Source organism: Natrix helvetica (assembly GCF_964273705.1).
Source record: "Natrix helvetica genome assembly, chromosome: 2".
Lineage (NCBI taxonomy): Eukaryota > Metazoa > Chordata > Lepidosauria > Squamata > Natricidae > Natrix > Natrix helvetica.
In genome coordinates this window covers 153,001,497-153,027,206 of record NC_138552.1, presented here as the reverse complement: position 1 = coordinate 153,027,206, position 25,710 = coordinate 153,001,497, and the positions used below count along the sequence as shown (strand labels likewise).

The 25,710-nt window shown below is 41.4% G+C and overlaps 1 protein-coding gene across 1 annotated transcript; it reads left to right on the top strand.

Moving 5' to 3' along the window:
* Positions 1-5,529: 5,529 nt before the first annotated feature.
* RSAD2 (radical S-adenosyl methionine domain containing 2) lies at positions 5,530-25,341 on the top strand. Its single transcript, XM_081944409.1, has 6 exons — positions 5,530-5,850; positions 11,611-11,772; positions 15,346-15,575; positions 18,636-18,785; positions 21,738-21,770; positions 24,196-25,341. Exons 1-6 carry the CDS (start codon positions 5,574-5,576, stop codon positions 24,358-24,360), a joined length of 1,017 nt encoding a protein of 338 aa, XP_081800535.1. The 5' UTR covers positions 5,530-5,573; the 3' UTR covers positions 24,361-25,341.
* The last annotated feature ends 369 nt before the right edge of the window (positions 25,342-25,710 follow it).

Sequence of the window (25,710 nt, the reverse complement as noted above, 5' to 3'; positions counted from 1 at the left end):
AGTGCGGCTTCTGCTTCCACACCGCCAAGACCTCGTTCGTCCTGCCGCTGCAGGTGGCTAAGAGGGGGCTCCGGTTGCTCAAAGAGGCGGGTAAGTGAGCCTGTCCCTTGCTGGCTCCGGATAGCTACGGAGGGGATGGAAATTGAACCAGTGGCGGAAGGGTTTTCTCGCTCTGATCGCTGGGGATGGAGCGCATCTGTCCTCCGAAATATCGTGGGAGGGCACCAGACCGCCTCTATCTTTGCTTCACGCTTCTGGGGTACCAAACTACTAAATAAAAGTTTAAGGTCTTCTTCTTCTCCTTCCCCTTCCCCTTCCTCTTCTCCTTCCTCTCCTTCTCCTTTCTCTCCTTCTCCTTCCTCTCCTTCCTCTCCTTCTTCCCCTTCCCCTTCTGCTTCTTCCTCTCCATCCTGTCCTTCCTGCTCCTCCTCCTCTCCTTCTTCCTCTTCTTCTCCTTCTACTTCTCCTTCCTCTCCTCCTTCTTCTCCTTCCTCTCTTTCTCCTTCCCCTTCTCCTTCCTCTCCTCCTCCTTTCTTGGCAAGGATGTTAATGCTGCTTTTGAATATTTATTCAATATTTAGTGAGTATTTGAATATTTATTAGATTGCTTTATCCCACCTTTATTATTTTTGTAAATAACCCAAGGCGAGGAACTTAACCAACACGCCCAAAGTTGTTGTTTTTTCAAGAGGCAATTGAACTTTATGACTTTTCTTTGAAGAAGTTTCGCTTCTCATCCTAGAAACTTCTTCAGCCTTTACTGGATGGAGCTGAAGAAGCTTCTTGGATGAGAACTGAAACATCTTCAAAGAAAAACCCCGCTGCCTCTCGAAAAAAGCACCTTTGGGACAACCATGACCTGAACGATGGAGAATCTCCATAGACAAACCTTTTCCACACTCCTATTTTCCACACAACAACCAGGTGAGGTAAATTGGGCTGAGAAAGAATGACTGGTCCAGAATCACCCAGCCGCCTTTCATGCCTCCTTTTACCTATTTGTATATTTAAGTATACCCATATTTTGTATTTATACTGTTTTAATATGACTGTACACCGCCCCGAGTCCTGTTTAGGAAAGGGTGCGGGTAATAAATTAAAGATTATTATTATTATTATTATTATTATTATTATTATTATTATTATTATTATTATTATTATTATTATTATTATGCCTAAGGTGGGACTAGAATTCACAGTCTTCCTGGTGATTGATTATTAATCAATTGGTTAATGAGGCCAGTTAGCCATAATTCAGCTTTTAAAATCCTGGGGATTACATAACAATTCTGACAATGTAAACCGTGTAAAATAAATGATGGAAAGCACACATTTTACATCCCTAACCCAAAGCTCTGTTGCTGGATTTGCAAGATTTCCTTGAGAATATTACGGAGGGCTATATGTGGGGACCAGTGCAGAGAGTCTCTTTTGAAATACTTACCTCACTGGATCAGTTTAATAATGGATAGCAGCACCTTTTGCAGCAAAACAAAAGAGAAATAGAGCTTATGCTCTATTTGTTAAATTTCAGAGTTTCACCAAAACTTTTGTTGTATTAAATTAAGCTGGGCTGGGGAATGACTGCCTCTGCATTTCACACAGTTCTTAACAGGAATAAGCAACTTTGAAACAGAAAACCTTACTTAATTATTGGACATCCAGATTTGATTTACTGTACTTCAGAATTCTCATTAGTCCACCACTTAGCTGACTTTGGTTGATGTGATAAATAAGTAAAATAAAATTAAAACTCCTAAGGAATATCTTATAATTGGCCGATGACCAGGATATTTTGAAGCTGCAGGCTTCAGTCAGGAAGTCAGAAAGATCACAGAAAAAAAGCAGTGGCAAAACTCAGTCCACCCTACTTCACAGGATGGTTGTTGTAGGAAAAATTAGAACTAGGAATATTACTGTATTTTTTGGTGTATAAGATGCATTCCCCCACCCCGCCCCACCCCAAAAGTGAGTTGAAATATCTGTGTCTTATAGAGCAAATGTTCCTGAAGCCCCACCTGCCAGCCCCCACCCTTCGGCCTCTGCCTCCCAGCAATTTGCCTCCTTGCAGCAAGTAGTCTGGTCAATTTCAGCACAGCCTGATTTAGCAAGAGCTGCTGATTGGCAGTTGTATTGGCCTCCCATAATACCACCAATCAGCTGTTCCAGGCTGCAGGGATCACCATCACCCATCCTCACCTCCACACGTCCCATTTTCGGCCCATTCCAGGCAGCAAGGATAGGCAGCGATGGGAATCCCCACTGCCTGGAACAAGCCAAAAATGGGCTGAAAATGGGGCACGCGGAGGCCGAAAATGGAACATGTTGAGACAGAAAATTGGGTGTGTGGAGGCAGCAATAGGTGGGGTGGCGATGGGCTGCAACACCGGCGATGGGCAGTGGCAATCCCCGCAGCATGGAACAGCTGATAGGCGGTATTCTGGGTGGCCGATCCAACCACTAATCAGCTGTTTGGGCTAAATCAGGCTGTGCTGAAGCTGACCAGGCTGTTTTCTGCAAGGAGGCAAATTGTTGGGAGGCAGAGGTAGATTTGTTTTCTGGTTTTCCTCCCCAAAAGCTAGGTGTGTCTTATAGTCCGAAAAATATGTTAAGTATGTTTGCTGCATTGAACTGATAAAAATATACTGTATATAAAAGGCAGGAATAAAAATATAGAAATAATAATGATCTTGGAGTCCAAACTCATTAGGGGAAATGACTCTGAAGCAGAACTAAAAACCCTAGATAGGAAGACAAATCACAATGAGTCACACACTTCCTCCACACAGCAAAGTTGACAGACTCTACTTACCAAGGAAAATAGGTTGGTGTAGAAGGTTGTAAGTATACCAGACAGCTGATGAAGGGGGAAAAAGCATTACCGGTAGAAGAAGATCTGAAGGAGAGTGAAGAAGATGCCCTGAAGTTAGTATTCCATGAATGTTTACTAAGTACTGGAGAAACCAAACTGGCCTACAAGAAAGATCAAATTAAGACTAGAAAAAAGACATGGCAAGGCCAAGTATTACATGGCCAATACATAAAAAAGTAGCAGGCAAAGTGGACAAGAACAATAGCAATAGCTAAGCGCAGGAAAATTGAAGAAACAGACTGGAGCTAATGCTGGCTGTACAAGGTCAAGCCTTAAGAACAAATGCATGAAAAACTGGAATTGAGAAGAGAACCACAGAGATAGCAACCGTCGCCTCTGCAAAGAAGCTGAAGAAATAGTGGACCATCTGGCAAGCTGTTGCAAGAAGATAGCACAGACTGACTACAAACAACAGCATGACAAAGTGATGAAAATGGTGTATTGGAAGATCTTCAAGAAATACCTTTGTCTGCAAGCAAACTTTTACTTTTACTTTTATTTAGACTTTTATACCGCCCCCTCTCCCCAAAGGTGGAATCACAAAATAAACATACTAGAAACTGAAAAGGCCAAAATGCTCTGGGAGTTTAGAATTCAAACATTCAGGTACCTGTCATACAACATTTTTGATAAGAAAAACAAAGTCTGGACAGTGGCCTTGCAGTACATGGAGACAGCAGAATAGAAGAGAAAGACCTGGAGAAAAATCACAAAATACAAAGATCTGTCAATAGAAATAGTACGACTGTGGCAAAAGAAAGCAAAGGTGGCACCCGTAGGCTACAATCTGGGTTACAACACCAAAACAAATGGAGGTACAATCCGGGAAACAATCCCAAAACAACTGTAACCTGGGGTACAATCCCAAAAGCAACTGGAGCAACATTTACTCCAGTTTGATTGCTCCAGCCAGCAAGTGCGAATTTTTTTTGGCTCGTGTGCCATAAGTGGGGGAGCGCAGGGGGGTCGTGCGCAGGCGTGCCTCACCCATAATGCAATGCGCTAACCCCCCCTGCACACATGCACGCATGACAGGTGCTGCCCCCCATTTTTTGCTTGCTTTTTTCGTCCTCCGCAGGCTCCAGAAGCTTTATAGGAGCCTGGGGAGGGTGAAAACAGCCTCCCCTGTCCTCCCAGAGGCTCTCTGGAGGCTTCAGGAGCTTCCCTAAAGGGCAAAAAACAACCCTATCAGCAAACCAGAAGTCACTTCCGGGTTGCTTGTAGGGCTGATTTTAGCCCTCCGGAGTGTTAAGGAGCCCTCAGAAGGCTTCCGTTAAAGGATCCGGAGGACAAAAAACGACCCTACGAGCAAATCTTCAGGGAAGCCTTCTGAGGGCTCTTGAATGCTCTGAATGGCTAAAATCGACCCTACAAGCAACCCAGAAGTGACTTCTGGTTTGCTCGTAGGGTCGTTTTTTGCCCTTTAGGGAAGCTCCTGAAGCCTCCGGAGAGCCTCCCGGGGGGGTCAGGGGAAGCTGTTTTCACCCTCCCCAGGCTCCTATATAGCCTCTGGAGCCTGGGGAGGGCGAAAAATGGCTTTTAAAAAGTTCAAACTCTTGAAAAAGTTCAGAGTTCATACTCTTGAATGTTGAATTGTCAATGTTGCCTTGAGTTCTTAGTTTGGGCTGCCTAGGCTCCAAAGTGTCTACTTTTGTTTTCAAACCCTACCCTTGACTGTTCACAGAATAAACTTCAGCAGAATCTCTAAACATCTGGGTAGTTTGGTGTTTCCTTCCACTTAGGCACTAGTCAGTTCTGGTCCATCATGCTTTTTTAATTTTAATTGTATTGTGCATCAAGCAGCATGTCCCTAAGCAAACCAGCAGTAGTCTCTGCCAGAACCTATCCCTGAGTAAGCCCACACTGGGAATAATGCATAACTTGGAATGCTGCGTGCAATTCTGGTCGCTATAATACAAAAAAGATGTGAGACCCTAGAAAGAGTCCAAAGAAGATCAACAATGGTGAAAAGAGGCCTGGAGGCCAAGTCATACCATGATCAATTAAAGGAACTAAGTATGCTCAGCCTAATGAAGAGATACCTGATGGGCTGTCACAGTGAAGAGAGCATCTATTTACTCCCCATAGCATCTGAAGGCAGGACACGAAGTAATGAGTGGAAGATCATAAGAGGGAAATCCAACCTGGAACAATGGAGTAATTTTCTGATGATTAATGAAAGGAACAACTTGCCTCCTGGAGTTGTGGTGCTCTATTGCTGGGGATTTTCTAGCAAAGATTTCTCCAGAATGGTATAAGAACTCCTGCCTTGGGCAGAGAGGGTTGGACTAGAAGGCCTCCGGTGTCCCTTCAAGCCATTGGAGTCAATGATTCAGACACTAATGTATTGAGCTCTGCTGGCTGGAGAATTCTGAGAGTCGAAGTCCACAAGTCTTAAAAGTTGCCAAGTTTGGGGACCTCTGGTCTGAAACCTTCAAGTCCTAAAATGCTGCCCACTTCCAGCTTCTTAAACTGGTCCCATTTCCTCTCGGAACTCCGCCTGGCAGCACACAACACACACACAACACCAACGGCGCCGCGAGTCTAGTCACCTTGAGCGATACCGAGCACTTTCCACGTAAAGGAAACAGAAACTTGGATCAGCTGAGCGGCGTTATCCCCGCCGTTTCCGGCCCTTCAAAAGCCGCGCTCTCCCCTCCAGCGCCGCAATCCCCAGGCAGAAGCCCGCGAAGGCACCGCGATGCACTTGCCTCCTCCCCTCCAGCTCCTCCGTCTCCTGCTCCAAGCTCTGGGGGCTCTCTGCAGCCGGCTGGTCCTCCTATGCTTTTGGGGCCCGCTCCGACGCAGAGTCTCCCCGAGCTCAGCTGCGCTTACTCCGCCGGTGCCGCTCAGCGTCAACTACCACTTCACCCGCCAGTGCAACTACAAGTGCGGCTTCTGCTTCCACACCGCCCAGACCTCGTTCGTCCTGCCGCTGCAGGTGGCTAAGAGGGGGCTCCGGTTGCTCAAAGAGGCGGGTAAGTGAGCCTGTCCCTTGCTGGTTCCGGATAGCTACGGAGGGGATGGAAATTGAACCAGTGGCGGAAGGGTTTTCTCGCTCTGATCGCTGGGGATGGAGCGCATCTGTCCTCCGAAATATCGTGGGAGGGCACCAGACCGCCTCTATCTTTGCTTCACGCTTCTGGGGTACCAAACTACTAGATGAAAGTTTAAGGTCTTCTTCTTCTCCTTCCCCTTCCCCTTCCTCTTCTCCTTCCTCTCCTTCTTCTTTCTCTCCTTCTCCTTCCTCTCCTTCCTCTCCTTCTTCCCCTTCCCCTTCTGCTTCTCCTTCCTCTCCTTCCTGTCCTTCCTGCTCCTCCTCCTCTCCTTCTCCTTCTCCTTCCTCTTCTCCTTCCTCTCCTTCTTCTTCTCCTTCCTCTCTTTCTCCTTCCCCTTCTCCTTCCTCTCCTCCTCCTTTCTTGGCAAGGATGTTAATGCTGCTTTTGAATATTTATTCAATATTTAGTGAGTATTTGAATATTTATTAGATTGCTTTATTCCACCTTTATTATTTTTGTAAATAACCCAAGGGGAGGAACTTAACCAACATGCCCAAAGTTGCTTTTTTTCAAGAGGCAATTGATCTTTATGACTTTTCTTTGAAGAAGTTTCGCTTCTCATCCTAGAAACTTCTTCAGCCTTTACTGGATGGAGCTGAAGAAGCTTCTTGGATGAGAACTGAAACATCTTCAAAGAAAAACCCCGCTGCCTCTCGAAAAAAGCACCTTTGGGACAACCATGACCTGAACGATGGAGAATCTCCATAGACACTCCTTTTCCACACTCCTATTTTCCACACAACAACCGGGTGAGGTAAATTGGGCTGAGAAAGAATGACTGGTCCAGAATCACCCAGCCCCCTTTCATGCCTCCTTTTACCTATTTGTATATTTAAGTATATCCATATTTTGTATTTATACTGTTTTAATATGACTGTACACCGCCCCGAGTCCTGTTTTGGAAAGGGTGCGGTTTATAAATTAAAGTTTATTATTATTATTATTATGCCTAAGGTGGGACTAGAATTCACAGTCTTCTGGTGATTGATTATTAATCAATTGGTTAATGAGGCCAGTTAGCCATAATTCAGCTTTTAAAATCCTGGGGATTACTTAACAATTCTGACAATGCAAACCGTGTAAAATAAATGCCAGAAAGCACACATTTTACATCCCTAACCCACAGCTCTGTTGCTGGCTTTGCAAGATTTCCTTGAGAATATTACGGAGGGCTATATGTGGGGACCAGTGCAGAGAGTCTCTTTTGAAATACTTACCTCACTGGATCAGTTTAATAAAGGATAGCAGCACCTTTTGCAGCAAAACAAAAGAGAAATAGAGCTTATGCTCTATTTGTTAAATTTCAGAGTTTCACCAAAACTTTTGTTGTATTAAATTAAGCTGGGCTGGGGAATGACTGCCTCTGCATTTCACACAGTTCTTAACAGGAATAAGCAACTTTGAAACAGAAAACCTTATTTAATTATTGGACATCCAGATTTGATTTACTGTACTTCAGAATTCTCATTAGTCCACCACTTAGCTGACTTTGGTTGGTGTGATAAATAAGTAAAATAAAATAAAAACTCCTAAGGATTGTCTTATAAGGCAGATCACCAGGATATTTAGGCTTCAGTCAAGTCAGAAAGATCCCAGGAAAAAAAGCAGTGGCAAAACTCAGTCCACCCTACTTCACAGGATGGTTGTTGTAGGAAAAAACAGAACTAGGAGTATTACCGTATTTTTGGTATATAAGATGCATTCCCCCACCCCACCCCCCAAAAGTGAGTTGAAATATCTGTGTCTTATAGAGCAAATGTTCCTGAAGCCCAACCTGCCAGCCCCCACCCTTTGGCCTCTGCCTCCCAGCAATTTGCCTCCTTGCAACAAGCAGCCTGCTCAACTTCAGCACAGCCTGATTTAGCATGAGCTGCTGATTGGCAGTTGGATTGGCCTCCCATAATACCACCAATCAGCTGTTCCAGGCTGCGGGGATCACCATCGCCCGTGTCCCATTTACAGCCTCCACACGTCACATTTTCGGCCCATTCCAGGCGGCAAGGATAGGCAGCGATGGGAATACCCACTGCCTGGAACAAGCCAAAAAATGGGATGTATGGAGGCCGAAAATGGAATGTACTGAGACAGAAAATTGAGTGTGTGGAGGCGGCAATAGGTGGGGTGGCGATGGGCTGCAACACTAGCGATACGTAGTGGCAATCCCGGCAGCCTGGAACAGCTGATAGGCGGTATTCTGGGTCGCCGATCCAACCACTAATCAGCTGTTTGTGCTAAATCAGGCTGTGCTGAAGCTGACCAGGCTGTTTTCTGCAAGGAGGCAAATTGTTGGGAGGCAGAGGCAGATTTGTTTTCTTGTTTTCCTCCCCAAAAGCTAGGTTTGTCTTATAGTCCGAAAAATATGGTAAGTATGTTTGCTGCATTGAACTGATAAAAATATACTGTATATAAAAGGCAGGAATAAAAATATAGTAATAATAATGATCTTGGAGTCCAAACTCATTAGGGGAAGTGACTCTCAAGCAGAACTAAAAACCCTAGATAGGAAGACAAATCACAATGAGTCACACACTTCATCCACACAGCAAAGTCGACAGACTCTACTTACCAAGGAAATAGGTCGGTGTGGAAGGTTGTAAGTATACCAGACAGCTGATGAAGGGGGGGAAAGCATTACCGGTAGAAGAAGATCTGAAGGAGAGTGAAGAAGATGCCCTGAAGTTAGTATTCCATGAATGTTTACTAAGTACTGGAGAAACCAAACTGGCCTACAAGAAAGATCAAATTAAGACTAGAAAAAAGACATGGCAAGGCCAAGTATTACATGGCCAATACATAAAAAAGTAGCAGGCAAAGTGGACAAGAACAATAGCAATAGCTAAGCGCAGGAAAATTGAAGAAACAGACTGGAGCTAATGCTGGCTGTACAAGGTCAAGCCTTAAGAACAAATGAATGAAAAACTGGAATTGAGAAGACAACCACAGAGATAGCAACTGTCGCCTCTGCAAAGAAGCTGAAGAAATAGTGGACCATCTGGCAAGCTGTTGCAAGAAGATAGCACAGACTGACTACAAACAACAGCATGACAAAGTGATGACAATGGTGTATTGGAAGATCTTCAAGAAATACCTTTGTCTGCAAGCAAAAACTGGTGGGACCACAAAATAAACATACTAGAAACTGAAAAGGCCAAAATGCTCTGGGAGTTTAGAATTGAAACATTCAGGTACTTGTCGTACAACATTTTTGATAAGAAAAACGAAGTCTGGACAGTGGCCTTGCAGTACATGGAGACAGCAGAATAGAAGAGAAAGACCTGGAGAAAAATCACAAAATACAAAGATCTGTGAATAGAAATAGTACGACTGTGGCAAAAGAAAGCAAAGGTGGCACCCCTAGGGTACAATATGGGTTACAACCCAAAACAACTGTAACCTGGGGTACAATCCCAAAAGCAACTGGAGCAACATTTATTCCAGTTTGATTGCTCCAGCCAGCAATGGTGAATTTTTTTTGGCTCGTGTGCCATAAGTGGGGTAGCGCAGGGGGTCATGTGCGGGCGTGCCTCACCCATAATGCAATGCACTACCCCCCGCGCGTATGCGCGCATGACAGGTGCTGCCCCCCATTTTTGCATGCTTTTTTCGCCCTCCCCAGGCTCCAGAAGCTTTATAGGAAACAGCCTCCCTGTCCCCCCAGAGGCTCTCTGGAGGCTTCAGGAGCTTTCCTGAAGCCCCCGAAGGGCAAAAAACGACCCTATGAGCAAACCAGAAGTCACTTCCGGGTTGCTTGTAGGGCTGATTTTAGCCCTCCGGAGCGTTAAGGAGCCCTTAGAAGGCTTCCATTAAAGGATCCGGAGGTCAAAAAACGACCCTACAAGCAAACCTTCAGGGAAGCCTTCTGAGGGCTCTTGAATGCTCCGGAGGGCTAAAATCGACCCTACAAGCAACCCAGAAGTGACTTCTAGTTTGCTCGTAGGGTCGTTTTTTGCCCTTTAGGGAAGCTCCTGAAGCTTCCGGAGAGCCTCCCGGGAGGGGGGTAAGGGGAGGCTGTTTTCACCCTCCCCAGGCTCCTATATAGCCTCTGGAGCCTGGGGTGGGCGAAAAATGGCTTTAAAAAAGGCTGAACTCAGCTTGCCAGCGCATGCATGTGCGCTGGCCAGCTGATAGGGCAACGCCTCGGATGCCCTGGCCAAAGGCTCTGTGTGCCACCTGTGGCACACGTGCCATAGGTTCGCCATCCCAGGCTCCAGCTATCAGAATTGACAACATCACCATCAGTCAATTGCAAAAGGCAGCTTTACTTTGAACAGCTTACATCCTGCAGTGATATAATGAACGCCATTGAAACATCTGCCTATCCAGTGTCCTGGGGAAGGACTTAATAGATGGACGAAAATAGCAATCCAGTGTAAACATTGGGCTGACTGCGACAAACCATAATAATGTCCTCCAAATTGTAATCAAGAAAAGTACATGAGAATGCTCATATGACAGCCAATTTGATGTAGTGGCTAAGGCACCGGGGTAGAAACTAGGAGACCATGAATTGTAATCTGCATATGGGCACAAACTACCTGGGTGACCTAGGCCAGTCACTCCCACTCAGCCCTAGAAAGGAGGAAATGTCAAACCACTTCTGGAAAACAGCAGGAACTAGTCCAAGCAGTGCTAGAAGTCAATAATGACTTGAAGTCATGCTTGCGCGCACACACACAACATATACCATTTTGGCTCGCATGCATATTTTAGGGCGTGTCAAATTTTTAATCTTTCCAAACATTAAGGGTGCTCAAAAGTTGTCACATGCCCTAAGGATTGCAAAGATATTTTGCTTACTTTGAGATAATTTAAATGGGCTTGTGTAAGTAAATATCATAACTTTTACACATTTTGTTTGTTTCATTAGTCATGAGAAATTGACTCAAGGAAGTCTTTGCTTTTATTTGTTCTCTGTAACTGTACTGAAAATCAAGCTCCAGATAATTTAATGGCTATTTTTGCATATATTTTGCACTTTTGATCCTTTGTAATGTTTAACAACTGTGATCTATTGAATTTGGTGTTTTTGTTCCAGATTCTATTGGATTTGTTTTTATTTTCTTCCCATTGTGTATGGTGATACCTCTGGGAGCCAGGAGACATCGATATAATTCAGGGGAAATGGATAGAGTTCTTAAGAGAGCAAGAGATACACGAAATAAGCTCAGTGATGGGACACATATTTGACGTGCCAGTGGCTTCACCTCTAATGTCTGGGATCTTTTGGCTGGGTTGAGAAAATGCCTCATTTAAACTCTACATCACTGGTCCTCAGCCTGTGCTCCGTGGAGCCTTGGGAGACCACGATGTTGTCACAGGATGTCCACAAAGGCTTGAAAAAAAATGTTATATTTAAATTTTGAGTTAAGTCTTGGGAGAGGACCATGGCCACGGTTCATGGCCACAAAAGATATTTAAAGGGAGACCACGGTGAAGAAAACAGCATATTAATGATACTGAGCTATGTAAACCATCCAACTTAACATTCTGTGTACATGTGTAGGAGAAAAATAGTTTTAAAAACCTAGTGAGTTAATAATAATAATAATAATAATAATAATAATAATAATAATAATAATAATAATAATAATAATAATAATAATAATAATAATAATTCTTGCAGTGGGTGTACTGCTTGAATGTTCCTATCACTTTCTTGTTCTTTCTGGCACATCCCAGGTATGGAGAAAATAAACTTCTCAGGTGGTGAACCGTTTCTGCATGAGCGAGGCGAGTTTGTCGGAAAGTTGGTCCAATTTTGCAAGGAAGAGCTAAAGTTGCCGAGTGTTAGCATTGTGACCAATGGAAGTATGGTTAAAGAGAAATGGTTCAAATATTATGGTAAGAGAAATTATAAGCAACTCTTTTAGCATTATAAAATAGTAATAGTGGTCACCTTTCCCCCCCCCCCCCAAAAGAGGGTGAAAATCTGGTTGCGTCTTATACACTGAATACAGCATTTTTTGGCCTCCAAAAACCCTGCCCACTTCTCAAAAATGGACATGCAGAGGGTTTGGGAGGTCTGCAAAGTGATCCTGAGGGCTGGGGAGGGGGGGCAAAAATGAGCAAAAAACGGGCCATGTTTTGCGTCTTATAGTCCAAAAAATACATATATACCACTTCATTTACAGCCCTCTCTAAGAGGTTTACACATTCAGCCTATTGTCCCCAACAATCTAGGTCCTTATTTTATTGACCTTGGAAGGATGGAAGGCTGAGTCAACCTTGAGCCTGGTGAGATTCAAAACTGTCAAATTGCTGGCAGCTGGTGATCAGCAGAAACAGCCTGCAGAACTGCATTCAAACCACTGTGCCACCCCGGCTCATAATATATTTGTTATGCTGATTAACTGGATGAAAAAATAAAAGGAATGTAACCATCAAAAAGAGAATAGTCTTGGCTATCCAAAACCTCATAAAATATTAAGAAATAAACTTCTTTATTCGCCCATCCCAGTGGTGGGATATGATGGGTATGCCTGGGCATACCAGTGCCCGCTGGGAGCACCAGGTATCGTTCTGGTACAGTGCTCCGGAGGGCCCATCCGCCCATGCTCTTTACCGGTATTTGAGGTTTTGGGGGCTTCCGCGCAGGCGTACCGAGCACACGATGCCTGCGCAATGCTCCGCTGAGCAGCTGGAGCATTGCGGAGGCATCACGGAACATCATGGGCAGCAAGTATGCATGCACGCGCTGTGTGTGTGGTGGGCGCCCGGCCCATTGCACTGTACTGGTTGCAATGGGATTCAGAACCCACCACTGGCCCATCCCCAACCCAATTTAATGAGCAAAGAGCTTTCTCTGATTGTCTGATGTGAAAGAGAGGATGCAACATTGAATGGAATATTCTGGTAGGAGCACAGCTCAGTGGGTGGCATTTTGAACTGGTATGCTGTGATTCCAATAAAATGCGCTGGGTTGAACTTGGCAGCAGAGCAAAAATCTTTCCAGTCGGGGAGGTAAAATGATCAGTTTAGTTTTTGAAATTTGTCCACCCCTAGAAAAATCAATAACAAAATAAGGCTCCTAAAACATTGCTTTTTGTCTGTTTTCATTCTTTGCCTCAAACTGCCAAATGTACAATGCTTAATATAAATGTTATCACTGGCAGTATGGGGGAAAGATAATAGCTCAGAGATAGAATATTTGTTTCTTATTTAAGAGAACCCAAGTTAGGTCAGCCAAAAAAAAAAGCTGTTTCTTGCCCTTGGAAAATCTGAGGTTTCAAAATTGGGAGAGCTGCTTTCAGTTACTACAATCAATATTGTACTTAATAGACCAATTGTGTGACTTGGAATTAGACAGCTTCCAATGAAATTTTTAAAAGTGTGTTTGTTTGTTTATTAATTACTCACTACTTTCACATTGACACTGACTATCAGGAAGCACAACATGACTGATTTCATTCTGTTAAGAAATTGACAGATGTTAGTAGCCAGAAATTATTATGTGGGGTTCAAACCAGAAGTGGTAGGACTGGAGAACTGGTAGCATGAAATTTTGAGTAGTTCGGAGAACCAGTAAATACCACCTCTGACTGGCCCCACCCCCATCTATTCTCTGCCTCCCAAGTCCCAGCTGATTGGGAGGAAATGGGGATTTTGTAGTAACCTTCCCTTGCCACGCTCACCAAGCCATGCCATGCCCACCAAGCCACAGCCACAGAACCGGTAGTAAAAAAAAAATTGAATCACACCACTGGTTCAAATCCTCTACTAAAATCTGAACTTCGAGACCTTTGCACTTTAGATGATTATATTTAAGGTGTTAGATTTTTAGGACCTGTTCATGTCCTGGTGTTCATCACTTGCAAGGAGAGGGTATATATAGAAGTTCTCATAATGATACTGTTGTTGTTAGTCATGTCCAACCAATAGCAACCCCATGGACAACGTTTCTCCATGCCTTCCTGTCCTCTACCATCCCCCGGAGTCCATTTAAGCTCATGCCTACTGCTTTGGTGACTCCATCCAGCCACCTCATTCTATGTCGTTCCCTTCTTCTTTTGCCCTCAATCTTTCCCAGTATTAGGCTCTTCTCCAGTGAGTCCTTCCTTCTCATTAAGTGGCCAAAGTATTTGTGTTTCATCTTCAGGATTTGGCCTTCTAAAGAGCAGTCAGGGTTTATCTCCTCTAGGACTGACTGGTTTGATGGCCTTGCAGTCCGAGAGACTCGCAGGAGTCTTCTCCAGCACCATAGTTCAAAGGCCTCAATTCTTTGGCGCTCAGCCTTCCTTATGGTCCAACCTTCACAGCCATACATTGCAACTGGGAAAAGCATAGCCTTGACTATATGCATTTTTGTTGGCAGGTGATGTCTCTGCTTTTTAATATGCTGTCTAGATTTTCCATAACTTTCCTCCCTAGGAACAAGCATCTTTTATTTTCTTGGCAGTAAATGATATACTACCCTCTAATGTGATGGTGGCCGAAATCATTTAAAATTACATATAGGAGGGCATGGCATAATCTCACATCTGTATCTCTCTGTTTGAGAATTTTATGCTTATACCATTCCGAGATCTTCACTTGGTTCGCATAATGCTTGCACAGCATGTTCAGCCATGGATTATGATTTCTAGCTACTGCTGGATTCACATAACAGACTGAATCTAACCCACCAAATGCTGTTTCATGGTTTCTTCCCTGTAGTATTTTAACAGTGGTTACTTTTGTCATTTGAGGATTTGGGGGTTTACCATCGACAGATATATTTTAACTTCCATTTTACAAATCTCATGTTGATTTCCATATTCTAAATCCGGTTTGGTTTACTGAGATATAAATAACAAAATATGAAAGCACTTATTTGTAACAGGGTAATTTCAAATAAATAATGTTAGTATTTCTGGTTCCCTTGACACCTGAAGTGATAAAAGAGGATGCAGAGGAGAAGAGTTTTAATTTTTTAGGTTATGTTCTACTGTAATTCTCAGTAAGACAGCAGTTTAAACATAGCATAATAAATTATGGTTATATTTATAATCACAGTAATGGTTATTCACCTAGAACAGTGGTGGCAAACCTTTTTGTAAATGTGTGCCAGAATTGTCCGCGTGTGTGTGATAGTGCATGTGCACGTGCCCACACCACAATGCAATGTGCCCTTGCCACCTGTGCACGCAACCCCAGGCTCTGGAGGCTTTCCTTGCCACCTGTTTTCACTCTCCCCAGGCTCTGGAGGCTTTCCTGAAGCCTGGGGAGGTTTAAAACGGCCTCCCCCAGCCCTCCGGAAGGCCAAAATCAGCTGTTCGATGCATGCTGGAGCTGATACCTCGCGTGCTGGCAGATATGGCTCCGTGTGCTACCTATGCCACACATGCCATAGGTTCGCCATCGCACAACTAGAACTTGATACATTTAGATGACAATTGGCTGATGGTATTAAATACTAGTGAACTCTATCTGTTTTAGGAGAATATCTAGATATTCTTGCTGTATCTTGTGATAGCTTCAATGAAGAAGTCAATGTTTTAATTGGCCGAGGGCAAGGAAAGAAAAATCATGTTGAAAACCTTGAAAAACTGAAGATGTGGTGCCAAAAGTACAATGTTGCTTTCAAGATAAATTCCGTGATCAATCGTTTCAATGTGGAAGAAGACATGAATGAGAAGATCAAAGCTCTAAATCCTGTCCGCTGGAAGGTAAGAGCAGAAAAGAGACAGCATAAGTTTTAGTATTGTGAAGTGGGAAATATTAGCTATAATGGGTAGGACCCCTAAAATATTTTAAAGCCAAGAAAACAACACCTTCATATTCTAAAAAAGCTGTCCATGTGTGTGGGTGGGTGGGTGTGGCATGGACCTGGTTCATTTTTTGCCCTCCTGTCCATTGTTTTTCTGACCTCTTGGAAAAGTTAACTTCAGTCCCTTAAAGGAATCTCGACTTGATGCAAAGTAATATAATTTAAATTAAAGGATTTGCAATCCACCAGTTTCTTCAAAAGAAGCTAAGGACACATGTATGGATATACATGTAGACACATCCATCCATGCATTTTTTTTATCACTCCCAGCATTCTTCATTTTGCTTTCAGTTTTCTAATTTGGCCTGATGAAGGAAATAATTTTATGGTTACTATTGCTAAAATATTAAGAGTCAGAATCTGCTGTACATCACTTGGAAATTTACCATTAGACATCAATTTACTGCCAATCATATCTTTATTAAATTGCTTCAACTTAGGTTAATATAAACCATCATCAAAACTATAGTGATGGTGTTGATCTATGATACCTTGGCCGCTGCAATCTGCAGAGTCCTAAAGTAGGAATTTTTTAATTATTTTGCATTTAAGGGTTATTTGCCCTTGACATTTTGGCGAAGGGTCTTTAGAAATCCCCATTCATGGTGTATATATCACAATGTCTTCAGCATCCATTAGATGGCAGTAAGTTAGTTGACTATAAGGATCTGCCTCTTTTGAAAACCATTCTTTCATCTTTTGCTGAACATACATAGAAATATTTACTTATTCCAAATATAACATAACTCATTCTTCTTCCTTTTTCTTTTCTGATTTATATTGTAATCAAAATGGAGTTCTATCTGAAACTCAAAATTTTAAATGTTTTTTTTTTTACCATCTGCACTTCCTAATATAAATCTCTGATCTCAATACAGTCATCTCAGAGGGGACTGTAACCGCTGAGCACCCTATGAAACAGGATAGCCACCCAAATTAGCTTTGCTTGAGACTAATATAATTATTGCTACAGTATTCCATAACTTTAATCTGAATATTTCATTAAGCGGAAAGATGAGCCCGATATCAGGGTTGTACAGAAAATTTTAAACATTAAAAATTGGATGTTTTGTGTAATCAGGGCACTGGTTCCCACTATACCAAAGTTGTTTCAAGCTGATTCATGCTTCTAAAGAACTCAAAAGAGCTGATCCATACTCAGAATAGTGTTCTTGTACAGACACAAGAAACTCTGGATTTGGAACAATATGTTTTGAGTTCAATTCAGAACAATTCAAGTCTGAAGCATTTTGCACACCAACCAACACCCAGTGTGTTCCTCAACCTTGGCAACTTTAAGGTGTGTGGACTTCAACTCCCAGAATTCCCCAGCTAGCATTGTGGAAGTTAAAGTCCATATATTTTAAAGTTGCCAAGGTTGAGAAACACTGCCCTAACCAATAATTCATGCTTAGACTTAATACTTTTCATCAGTCTTCTTTAATAATTTTATAAGCTTATCGAGTTATAAAATAAAAAACAAAATGAAAATAAAAAAATGAGAGAGGGGAAAGAGAAGAGAAAGACATGTAGGTTAAAGGTAGAAAATGAAACAAAAGCTTTGACTTCCGATTCTTTTTAGCACAACAGACTAAAATACTAACATTTCAGCCCCAACTTTTTATTTTTATATACCTAATATGCATTGGCCATTTCTATAACAGCAAACTTATCTAATCAGCAAAACTCAGAATCAAAAGTTTTATTTTCTTCTGTTGGAAGAAATGTCCATCTGGATTCAGTTCCAAGTGGGGAGAAAGACACTTGAAACATGGAGACTGGTTGGAAAGATGGTTTAATGGTGGACAGGATCACATGGTTTGACGTCCTGGGCAAAAGGCGCAGGGATGAGAGAGATTTATACCCTCTATTGGGCTTTGAATTTGAGCTTGTATTCTGTTTGGTTGTGAGACTCCCATGGGGCTAGGTAGGGGCAACTCTAAACTGTCCTGAGTCCCAAGCTTGGTTGAGCCTTGCTGGGTGATGATGTAATGAAAGAGCTTTGGGATTCCTATTATGGCTATGCCTGAAGGAGGCAGATCTTTGTTATGTAGAATAGTCTGGCCCAGGCCTTAAGGGCCCATTGACAAAAGGAGGGGGGAGGGGCTGAGTTTCTGCCTCCCTTTTAGGGGAAATATTCTGCCCTTTTAATATTTCCTAAAATATTTCATTTTTCTAGGAATAGAATAGAATAAATAGAATAAATTTAATTTGTTAGCCGCTCCCTCTCCAAAAAGGACTCGGGGCAACGTACAATAAAAACCCATACAAATATACATATACATACAATACATATACAAATACATACAAACACATACACGTACATGTACATGGAGGAGGTAACAATCGTTGAATGCATACAATAGTAATAATAGAATTAAAATTAACAATTAAAATACCCTCAGTTAAAATTACAAATTTAAAAAAGACTGTCAGGAGCAATGGGATAAAACTATGGTTGAGCCAGGCCAGCTAAATGGAAAAGGTGGGTCTTGAGCTTTACACGGAAGGAGCGGAGATCGGAGGTAATCCTGATGTCAAGGGGGAGGTCATTCCACAGGGCTGGGCCCATCACAGAGAAGGCTCTGCTCCTAGGCGTCGCCCTCCGACACTGTTTAGTGGACGGCACCTGGAGAAGTCCCTCTCTGTGCGAGCGGATTGGTCGCAGGGATGTATGGGGCAGGATGCGATCCCGCAGGTAACTGGGGTGGGTGCTAACTTCCTACACTTCTATCTCAAGCACAAAATCCAGAAGCTGAACTTTTCACCAGTCTTTGGCTATAGATATAATTGCAAATTACCCATACTGTATAATAACAATACATGTATATGCTGCCCGACAACTGGTTTACACAATTAAAAGCTTTCATTAAATTTTCTTGGTAGTATTGTTCTATTGCACAGCAATTGTGACCAGCAAGAGTTCTCTCTTAATCATCATATACTTGATGCTTTCTAGATATTTCAGTGCTTGCTCATCGAAGGAGAAAATACAGGGGAAGAATCTCTTAGAGAAGCTGAAAGATTCATCATCAGCTATGAAGATTTTGAACGATTTGTGCATCGTCATAAAGATCTCCCATGCTTAGTCCCTGAATCTAATCAAAAGGTAATCATTCTGATTGTTCATACACTTTGAAAGCAATATATTTATTGTTTGGCATTAGAAGTCTTAATGCTGATGGCTTACAGCAAAAGTGCAATTAACTAGGTTCTTTTTTCTTTTGCTACAGGAAAGCTTTTTTTTAATGGGGATTTGTTAAAATGCTTGTAGTTTTGGATCTGTATTGTTGGGAGTCTCAATGCCCAGTACTATAACAAGGAGAATTGCTGCACATTTCTTATTTACACTGTTGCAAGCAATTGCATCAGAAATTAACAGTCATGACTTAATCATTTCTTAAGCACTGGTCCACTATAATAATTAGACATATAAAACTCCACTATTAATGTACCATGGTACAGTAATACCGTGTTTTCCCGAAAATAAGACAGGGTCTTATTTTCTTTTGACCCCAGAAAGAAGCAGTTGGCCTTATTTTTGAGGTGGTCTTATTATTTTTGAGGTGCAGGAGGTGGCGAGCGTGGTCACCTCATGGCTGCTGCTGTGTTGCAATATTTTCGGGGAGGGCTTATTTTGGGGGGAGGGCTTATTTTAGGACATGCACTCAAAAGCCTGATTGGGCTTATTATCCGGGGAGGTCTTATTTTCAGGGAAACAGGGTAATATTCTAATGCATCACATAACTGTTGGTTGTGAATAGTCTCAATAGGGACATTCATGAGGAAAAATTTAGAGTTTGCAAAACCACAAATTAATGCTGGGTTCAACAGAATTGTATCTTTTCTAGGATCTCAGTTTGTTTCATTTTAGACTTATTAAAGGAATGAAAACAACTCTTTTCCCCATCCTTTGATTTCCCTCCCCCCCCCCAATTTGGATTATATTTTTAAAAATTATTTGTTCTTTTATAACTCAGTAGATTAAATGGAGGAAGCAGTATTAGGTATGTTTGCTGCCTTGAGTTGTTTATTATACAGATAGTCCTTGATTTATGACTGGTCATTGAATGTCTGTTTGAAGTTAAAATGAACCCAGAAAAGTACTTTCAACCTCGATTCAAAGTTTTGATTATTGTCCCTTCCCCCACAGATCACAGTCTAAGGGCCCTTATTTATGGCTGCATTCTACAGTCAGATGATTGCAAATTATGACCTTTTTTTGTGTGCCAGAAACCAGCATTTACTTCCAATTTCCAGGAAAACAACACCTATTGTAGGCAATGAATTCATTCAATAACTATAGTGATTCACTTAACGGCTTAACAAAAAATTTAATTTTCTTTAAATAAAATCACCTGTCACGGTACAACCTGCTTAATTACAACCGTAATACTGCATTCTAACTCCTTCAGCGCCATGGCTCTATTTAGATTTTGATAGGGAGGATTTTTAGGTTCCAAGTGTGGGTCCCCTTCCCACCCAGGACCCTCCATTCTTTACCTTGGACCCTATACACTTCATGGCCCAGATTTTCTCTAAATGATCAGTTAGATGCACAAGGATTGAGTTGTTGACGAAGCAGTTGTATGATGTCTCACTTAATGAGAGCTTTATTTGATGACCAAGACTCTGAGTTCAACTGTGGTCATAAATTAAGAATACCTATACTCCTTCCAAAGCTCTACACTCATCATTTTATACCATGTGAACAATTTCATGTTTAAATGTTGAGTTTTGCCGCGTTCTTCTTTTGAGGAACTTGCTTAAACCATCAGAATTCTACGGTCTCTCTTTCCTGGAAATATAGTAGTTATAGGTGTGGGCAATCATAGCACGAAATGATGTTATGTCACATCAGGTTTCCATGACAGGCTCTTTCTCTCTGCTAATTTAATTCTCTATGCACAGGTAGCTTTTAATTTGCACAGTCTACATTAAGGACTTAGTTTGCCCTATTTTGAAATAACAGCTCAAAATTAAAAAAAAAAATACTGTAAGCTCTATGAAGCACATAGATGTCGACTTACAACAGTTCATTTAGTGACCGTTTGAAATGACATTGGCACTGAAAGAAGTGACTTATGACTGTTTTTCACGATTATGACCTTTGCAGAATCCCCATGGCCCTATGATCAAAATTCAGGTGTTTGGTTCATATTTATGACCGTTGCTATGTTCCAGGGTCACCTTTGGCAACCTTCTGATGAGCAAAGTCAATGGGAAAGCCAGATTCACTTAACAAACGGGTTGCTAACTTATCTACTGTGGTGTTTCACTTATAAACTGGGGCAAGAAAGGTTGTAAAATGGGGCAAAACTCACTTAACAACAAGCTTTGGGCTCAATCATGTTACTAAGTTGAGGACTACCTGTAAATGAAATGTGGTATTGTTTTTTTTTAATTTTTTCATTAGATTTTTATCTCACCTTTATTACTTTACAAATAATGCAAGATGGCAAACATATCCTACATACCTTTCTCCTCCTATTTTCTCCACAACTCTGTGAGGCAGGGTGAAATTCATTTTTTTTTTACTACCGGTTCTGTGGGCGTGGCTTGGTGGGCGTGGTGTGGCAGGGGAAGGATAGTGCAAAATCTCCATTCCCACCCCACTCTGGGGCCAGCCAGAAGTCGCATTTGCCGGTTCTCTGAACTACTCAAAATTTCCGCTACCGGTTATCCAGAACCTGCTGGATTTCACCCCTGCTATGAGATGGGTTGAGCTAGGAGAGAGAGACTGGCCCAAAGTCACCCAGCCTGTTTTTATGCCTCACTCTCTAAATCAGTGTTTCCCAACCTTTTTTTGGCCATGCCCCACCTAAGCATCTTTAAAATCCTGATACTCCCCCCCCCCCCCGGTGACATGTAATTCTTACTTTACTCAAAAAGTGAACTCTATTCACGCGGAAGAAGCCTAAAAGACCCTTAACTTGGTTTAAACAAGGTTCAAATTGCCCCCATTTAAAATCAAATTGCCCCCCTGTGGGGCGTGGGCCCACTAAATATATAGTTATACATTATGGTAAATTAAAGTTGTTGCTTTCCCATCTTTTCACAGATGAGAGATTCCTACTTAATTCTGGATGAATATGTAAGTCATTTTGCTTGTCATTTTATTTGCTCTGTATTTTGTTTTTGTTTTTTCCTGTTTCTGAAATCAAGAGCTTTATTCCAGTCCTTGACATAGGGGGATCGCAATTTATACTTCTTGGAAGTATAATCCGCTGAAATCAACAAAGCATATTGCAGTTTAGTATTAAACAGAGCTAATCAAATATTAGTCCTCAGGTATAAATCTCCCTTATACGGGGAAAACCTGATTTGGTGGACCTTGGAGCCATTGATTTTGGATACAACAGATGGAAATTTCCATTGTGTTTACATCGTTTTATATGATTTGGGCAAGATCGTCAATGTGATGCAATAATGTCATTTACATCACTTATATGATAGTGCTGCTGTGAATAGTGTATTCTTTCAATAAAGGAGAAAATGTGTAACTCAGAGTTCAAATGAGGAGTCCTTGGTGCTCTCTGAATTCTGCTGTTTTTCCTGCAGACATTTCATTACCCAAACTATAATATCATCACTGCTAGACTAGCACTGATGATGTTACCTAGTTTGGTAAAGAAATATCTGCAAGAAAAAAAAAAACAAGCTCAGAGAGCACCAAGGACCCCTCAATATGTTCTTTAATTTAAAATAGATTCACAAACTAATGGACTCTCTTCCTAACTCCCCCCCCCCATTCCAAGTCCATTAAATAAAAAATCCTCTATGTGTTTATTCAAAAGTAAGTCCACTGCATTCAGTGCAACCCACTGCACTGGAATAAAAGTGCATTCTGTAGTGTTTACAAAAGTAGAGCAGTGCACATATGTGCAGTACACTGTACATTTTATGCACATACGTAAAACTCAGGCACTTTAATTGAGATGTTGAGATAAATAAGCTAAAAGAAAAGGGAAACATTTTTGACAGTCAGTACAATATCGAGATACTGCATATGTAAGCATTTCTCTGAGTCCTTTGATGGCCATCTTTAATTCCTGGTTACAGACAACTGGATAGGTTGAAGCAAATTTTGAAGTTCAAATAAATTCATTTCTTTCTACAACTTGGAGTATACATTGATTTGGCCTAACTCCCCTGCTTTGGTGGGAGACTATACCTCCAGATGAAACTCTTCTTTTAATAATTTCTGCAGTTTGTCTTGAGATCAAGATTTGTCCACTCCATATCTTGACTGAGGTATTAGTTTTTGCAAAGACCAAATTGATTGATATCTGCAAACATGTATTGGCCTGGGAAACTATAGACCAGTGAGGGCTAACCTTTTTCTAAAAGTGTGCCAAAATTGAGTGTGTGCACGCTATTGCGCGCGTGTGCCCACCCAGCTGGGCATGCGCGGGTGACCCCCCCCCACCTGGGCATGCATGAGTGATAACCCCCCCCCCCATTATGCATACGCGAGCAACCCCTGCATGGGGGGGATTTTTACCATGCCCAGACTCCGGAAGCTTTTCTGAAGCCTAGGGAGGGAGAAAACAGCCTCCCCCAGCTCTCCGTGGAGCCAGGGGAGGCCCTTTTTGCCCTCCCTAGGCTTTAGGAAAGCCTCTGGACCCTGGAGGGGGTGAAAAACAGGCCCAACAGGACAACCGGAAGTTTGGAAATGAACTTCCGTTTGACCTGTTGGGCATGTTTTTTCGCTTTCTCTAGGCTCCGGAGGCTTTCCTGAAGCCTGAGGAGGGCGAAAAATTACCCAACCGGAAGTTCAGGAAAGCTTTCCTGAAGCATTCCTGAAGCCTGGGGAGGGTGAAAACAGCCTCCCCCCAACCCTCTGGAAGGTTGAAAATCAACTGGCTGGCGCACACATGCACGCTGGAGCTGAAGGCTGCCGTGCCGGCAAATATGGTTCTGCATGCCACCTGTGGCATGTGTGCCATAGGTTCGCCATCATGGCTGTAGACTCCTCTAAATTTCAGTATAAAAGGTTTCTGAGAAGACTTTTCAGTATCCACTGATCAGCATCTAACAGAGAGCTAACAGTCATTCTGGCTCCATCTTATGGCCGCTTGAGGTAACAGCAACCAATCACATTTACAGAAGTACTTAAAGAAACAATACTATTATCATGGCTTATATATTGCTGACCCAACTGTTAGCTTACATTCCTAACAAATTTGGTCTATGTTGCTGTTTTTGTTGTTTCATTTCTATTCCCCAACAAACAACTGTTCACTCAGTGACTGTACAAAATTACGATGGCACTGAAGGAAGGGAATTATGATCTGTTGTGAAATCTTTACATGTGAGCTAAAAACAAATACATTATGGGTTTTGGTATCATTCAGAGCCTTAAATATTAATCACATTCCCATTAATATAATTACGTGAAGTCATTTGCAGGATTGGAATTAGGCACTAACTTCAAGCGATTTGGTGGGTTGGTAGAACAGCTGTACACAGATGTTAATTCTCTTCTGCTATAATTCTTTTCTTTGTGTTTTTCCCAGATGCGTTTTCTCAACTGCGTAAATGGCCGGAAAGAGCCTTCTCGGTCCATCCTGGATGTAGGGGTAAAAAATGCTATACAATGCAGTGGCTTTGATGAAAATATGTTTTTCAAGCGAGGAGGCAAATATGTCTGGAGCAAAGCAGATATGGCACTGCAGTGGTGATCCAACGTATTATTTGCTGGAAACATCTGCAAACACAAAGTGTACTTATTTTACTCTCCTCTTCGGACAAAGATGCTCAATGGTGGTTGTTTTTTTTAAATAGAAAGAAACTGCCCTGCATTCTAGCTACTCTAGGTAGATGGCGCTATATCAATGTTGCTTTATGCAAAAAAAGAAAAAGTAATAGTTTTGTTCACAAACAATGAATTGTACCAGCACACAGAACATGTTGGCTTTAGAAAGACACTTGTCCAATAGTCAAACATGGAATACTGGGAGACAAGTGGTTTGCTGCTGCCGTGTTGTAGGATTGCAGAGATGAATTTTGAAATATTTAATGCCAGTAGGCTGCTTCTATATAAAATAATTTTTTTAAAAAAGATTTGTGATTTTCTTTTTTCAACACACAAATGCATCGATACCAATTTACCTATGTAAGGTCAGGATAATTAAACTAAGATGTTGGGGACAAATTATCAGCAAAAAGAAGGTACAGCAGAACTCTTAAGTTGCCATGGTTATCCCAAGTGCGTTACTGAAAATGAAATCAATACAATTTTCAAATTGAGTTGTGAATTTTCAAGTGACTTTAATGTTTCTAGGAGAAGCATGAGAGTGGGAAGATAAAATAAAGGCCAACGTGAGTAGGACTATCCGGGGTCAGTATTATTTGCATTTTTCTAAGGTACTGTTGTTTGGGGGTGTGGGGTGTGAGTTTTGTTTGCAATACTGCAGAAAACCAATTTGAGGCCCCTTCTGTGTTTCTTACCTCAAAATACTATGTAAAAGTATAGCACTGGCTCCTGCATCTTCGTTTGCAAATTGAGGAAGTGAAATGAGAGGTTCCAAGGGCTCTTATTGTATTTCCACTCATCGTTTTTTTAACAGAATTTTCTTATGACTAATGACGGTCAATATATTTTTGGAGTAATCTATGAAAAATAAAAGAAGATATGTTTTATTTTGTGATACAGTTTTATGGTTCATATTGTTTTCATTTTTTTTTTTTTATATATATATATATATATATATATATATATATATATATATATATATATATATATATATATATATATATATATATATATATATATATATATATATATATATATATATATATATATATATATATATATATATATATATATATATATATATATATATATATATATATATATATATATATATATATATATATATATATATATATATATATATATATATATATATATATATATATATATATATATATATATATATATATATATATATATAATGTTTCTGTTTTAATATTGTTTTTAACTCTTTGTGAGCTCCCGGGAATCATATATGGAGGCTAGTAGCTATATA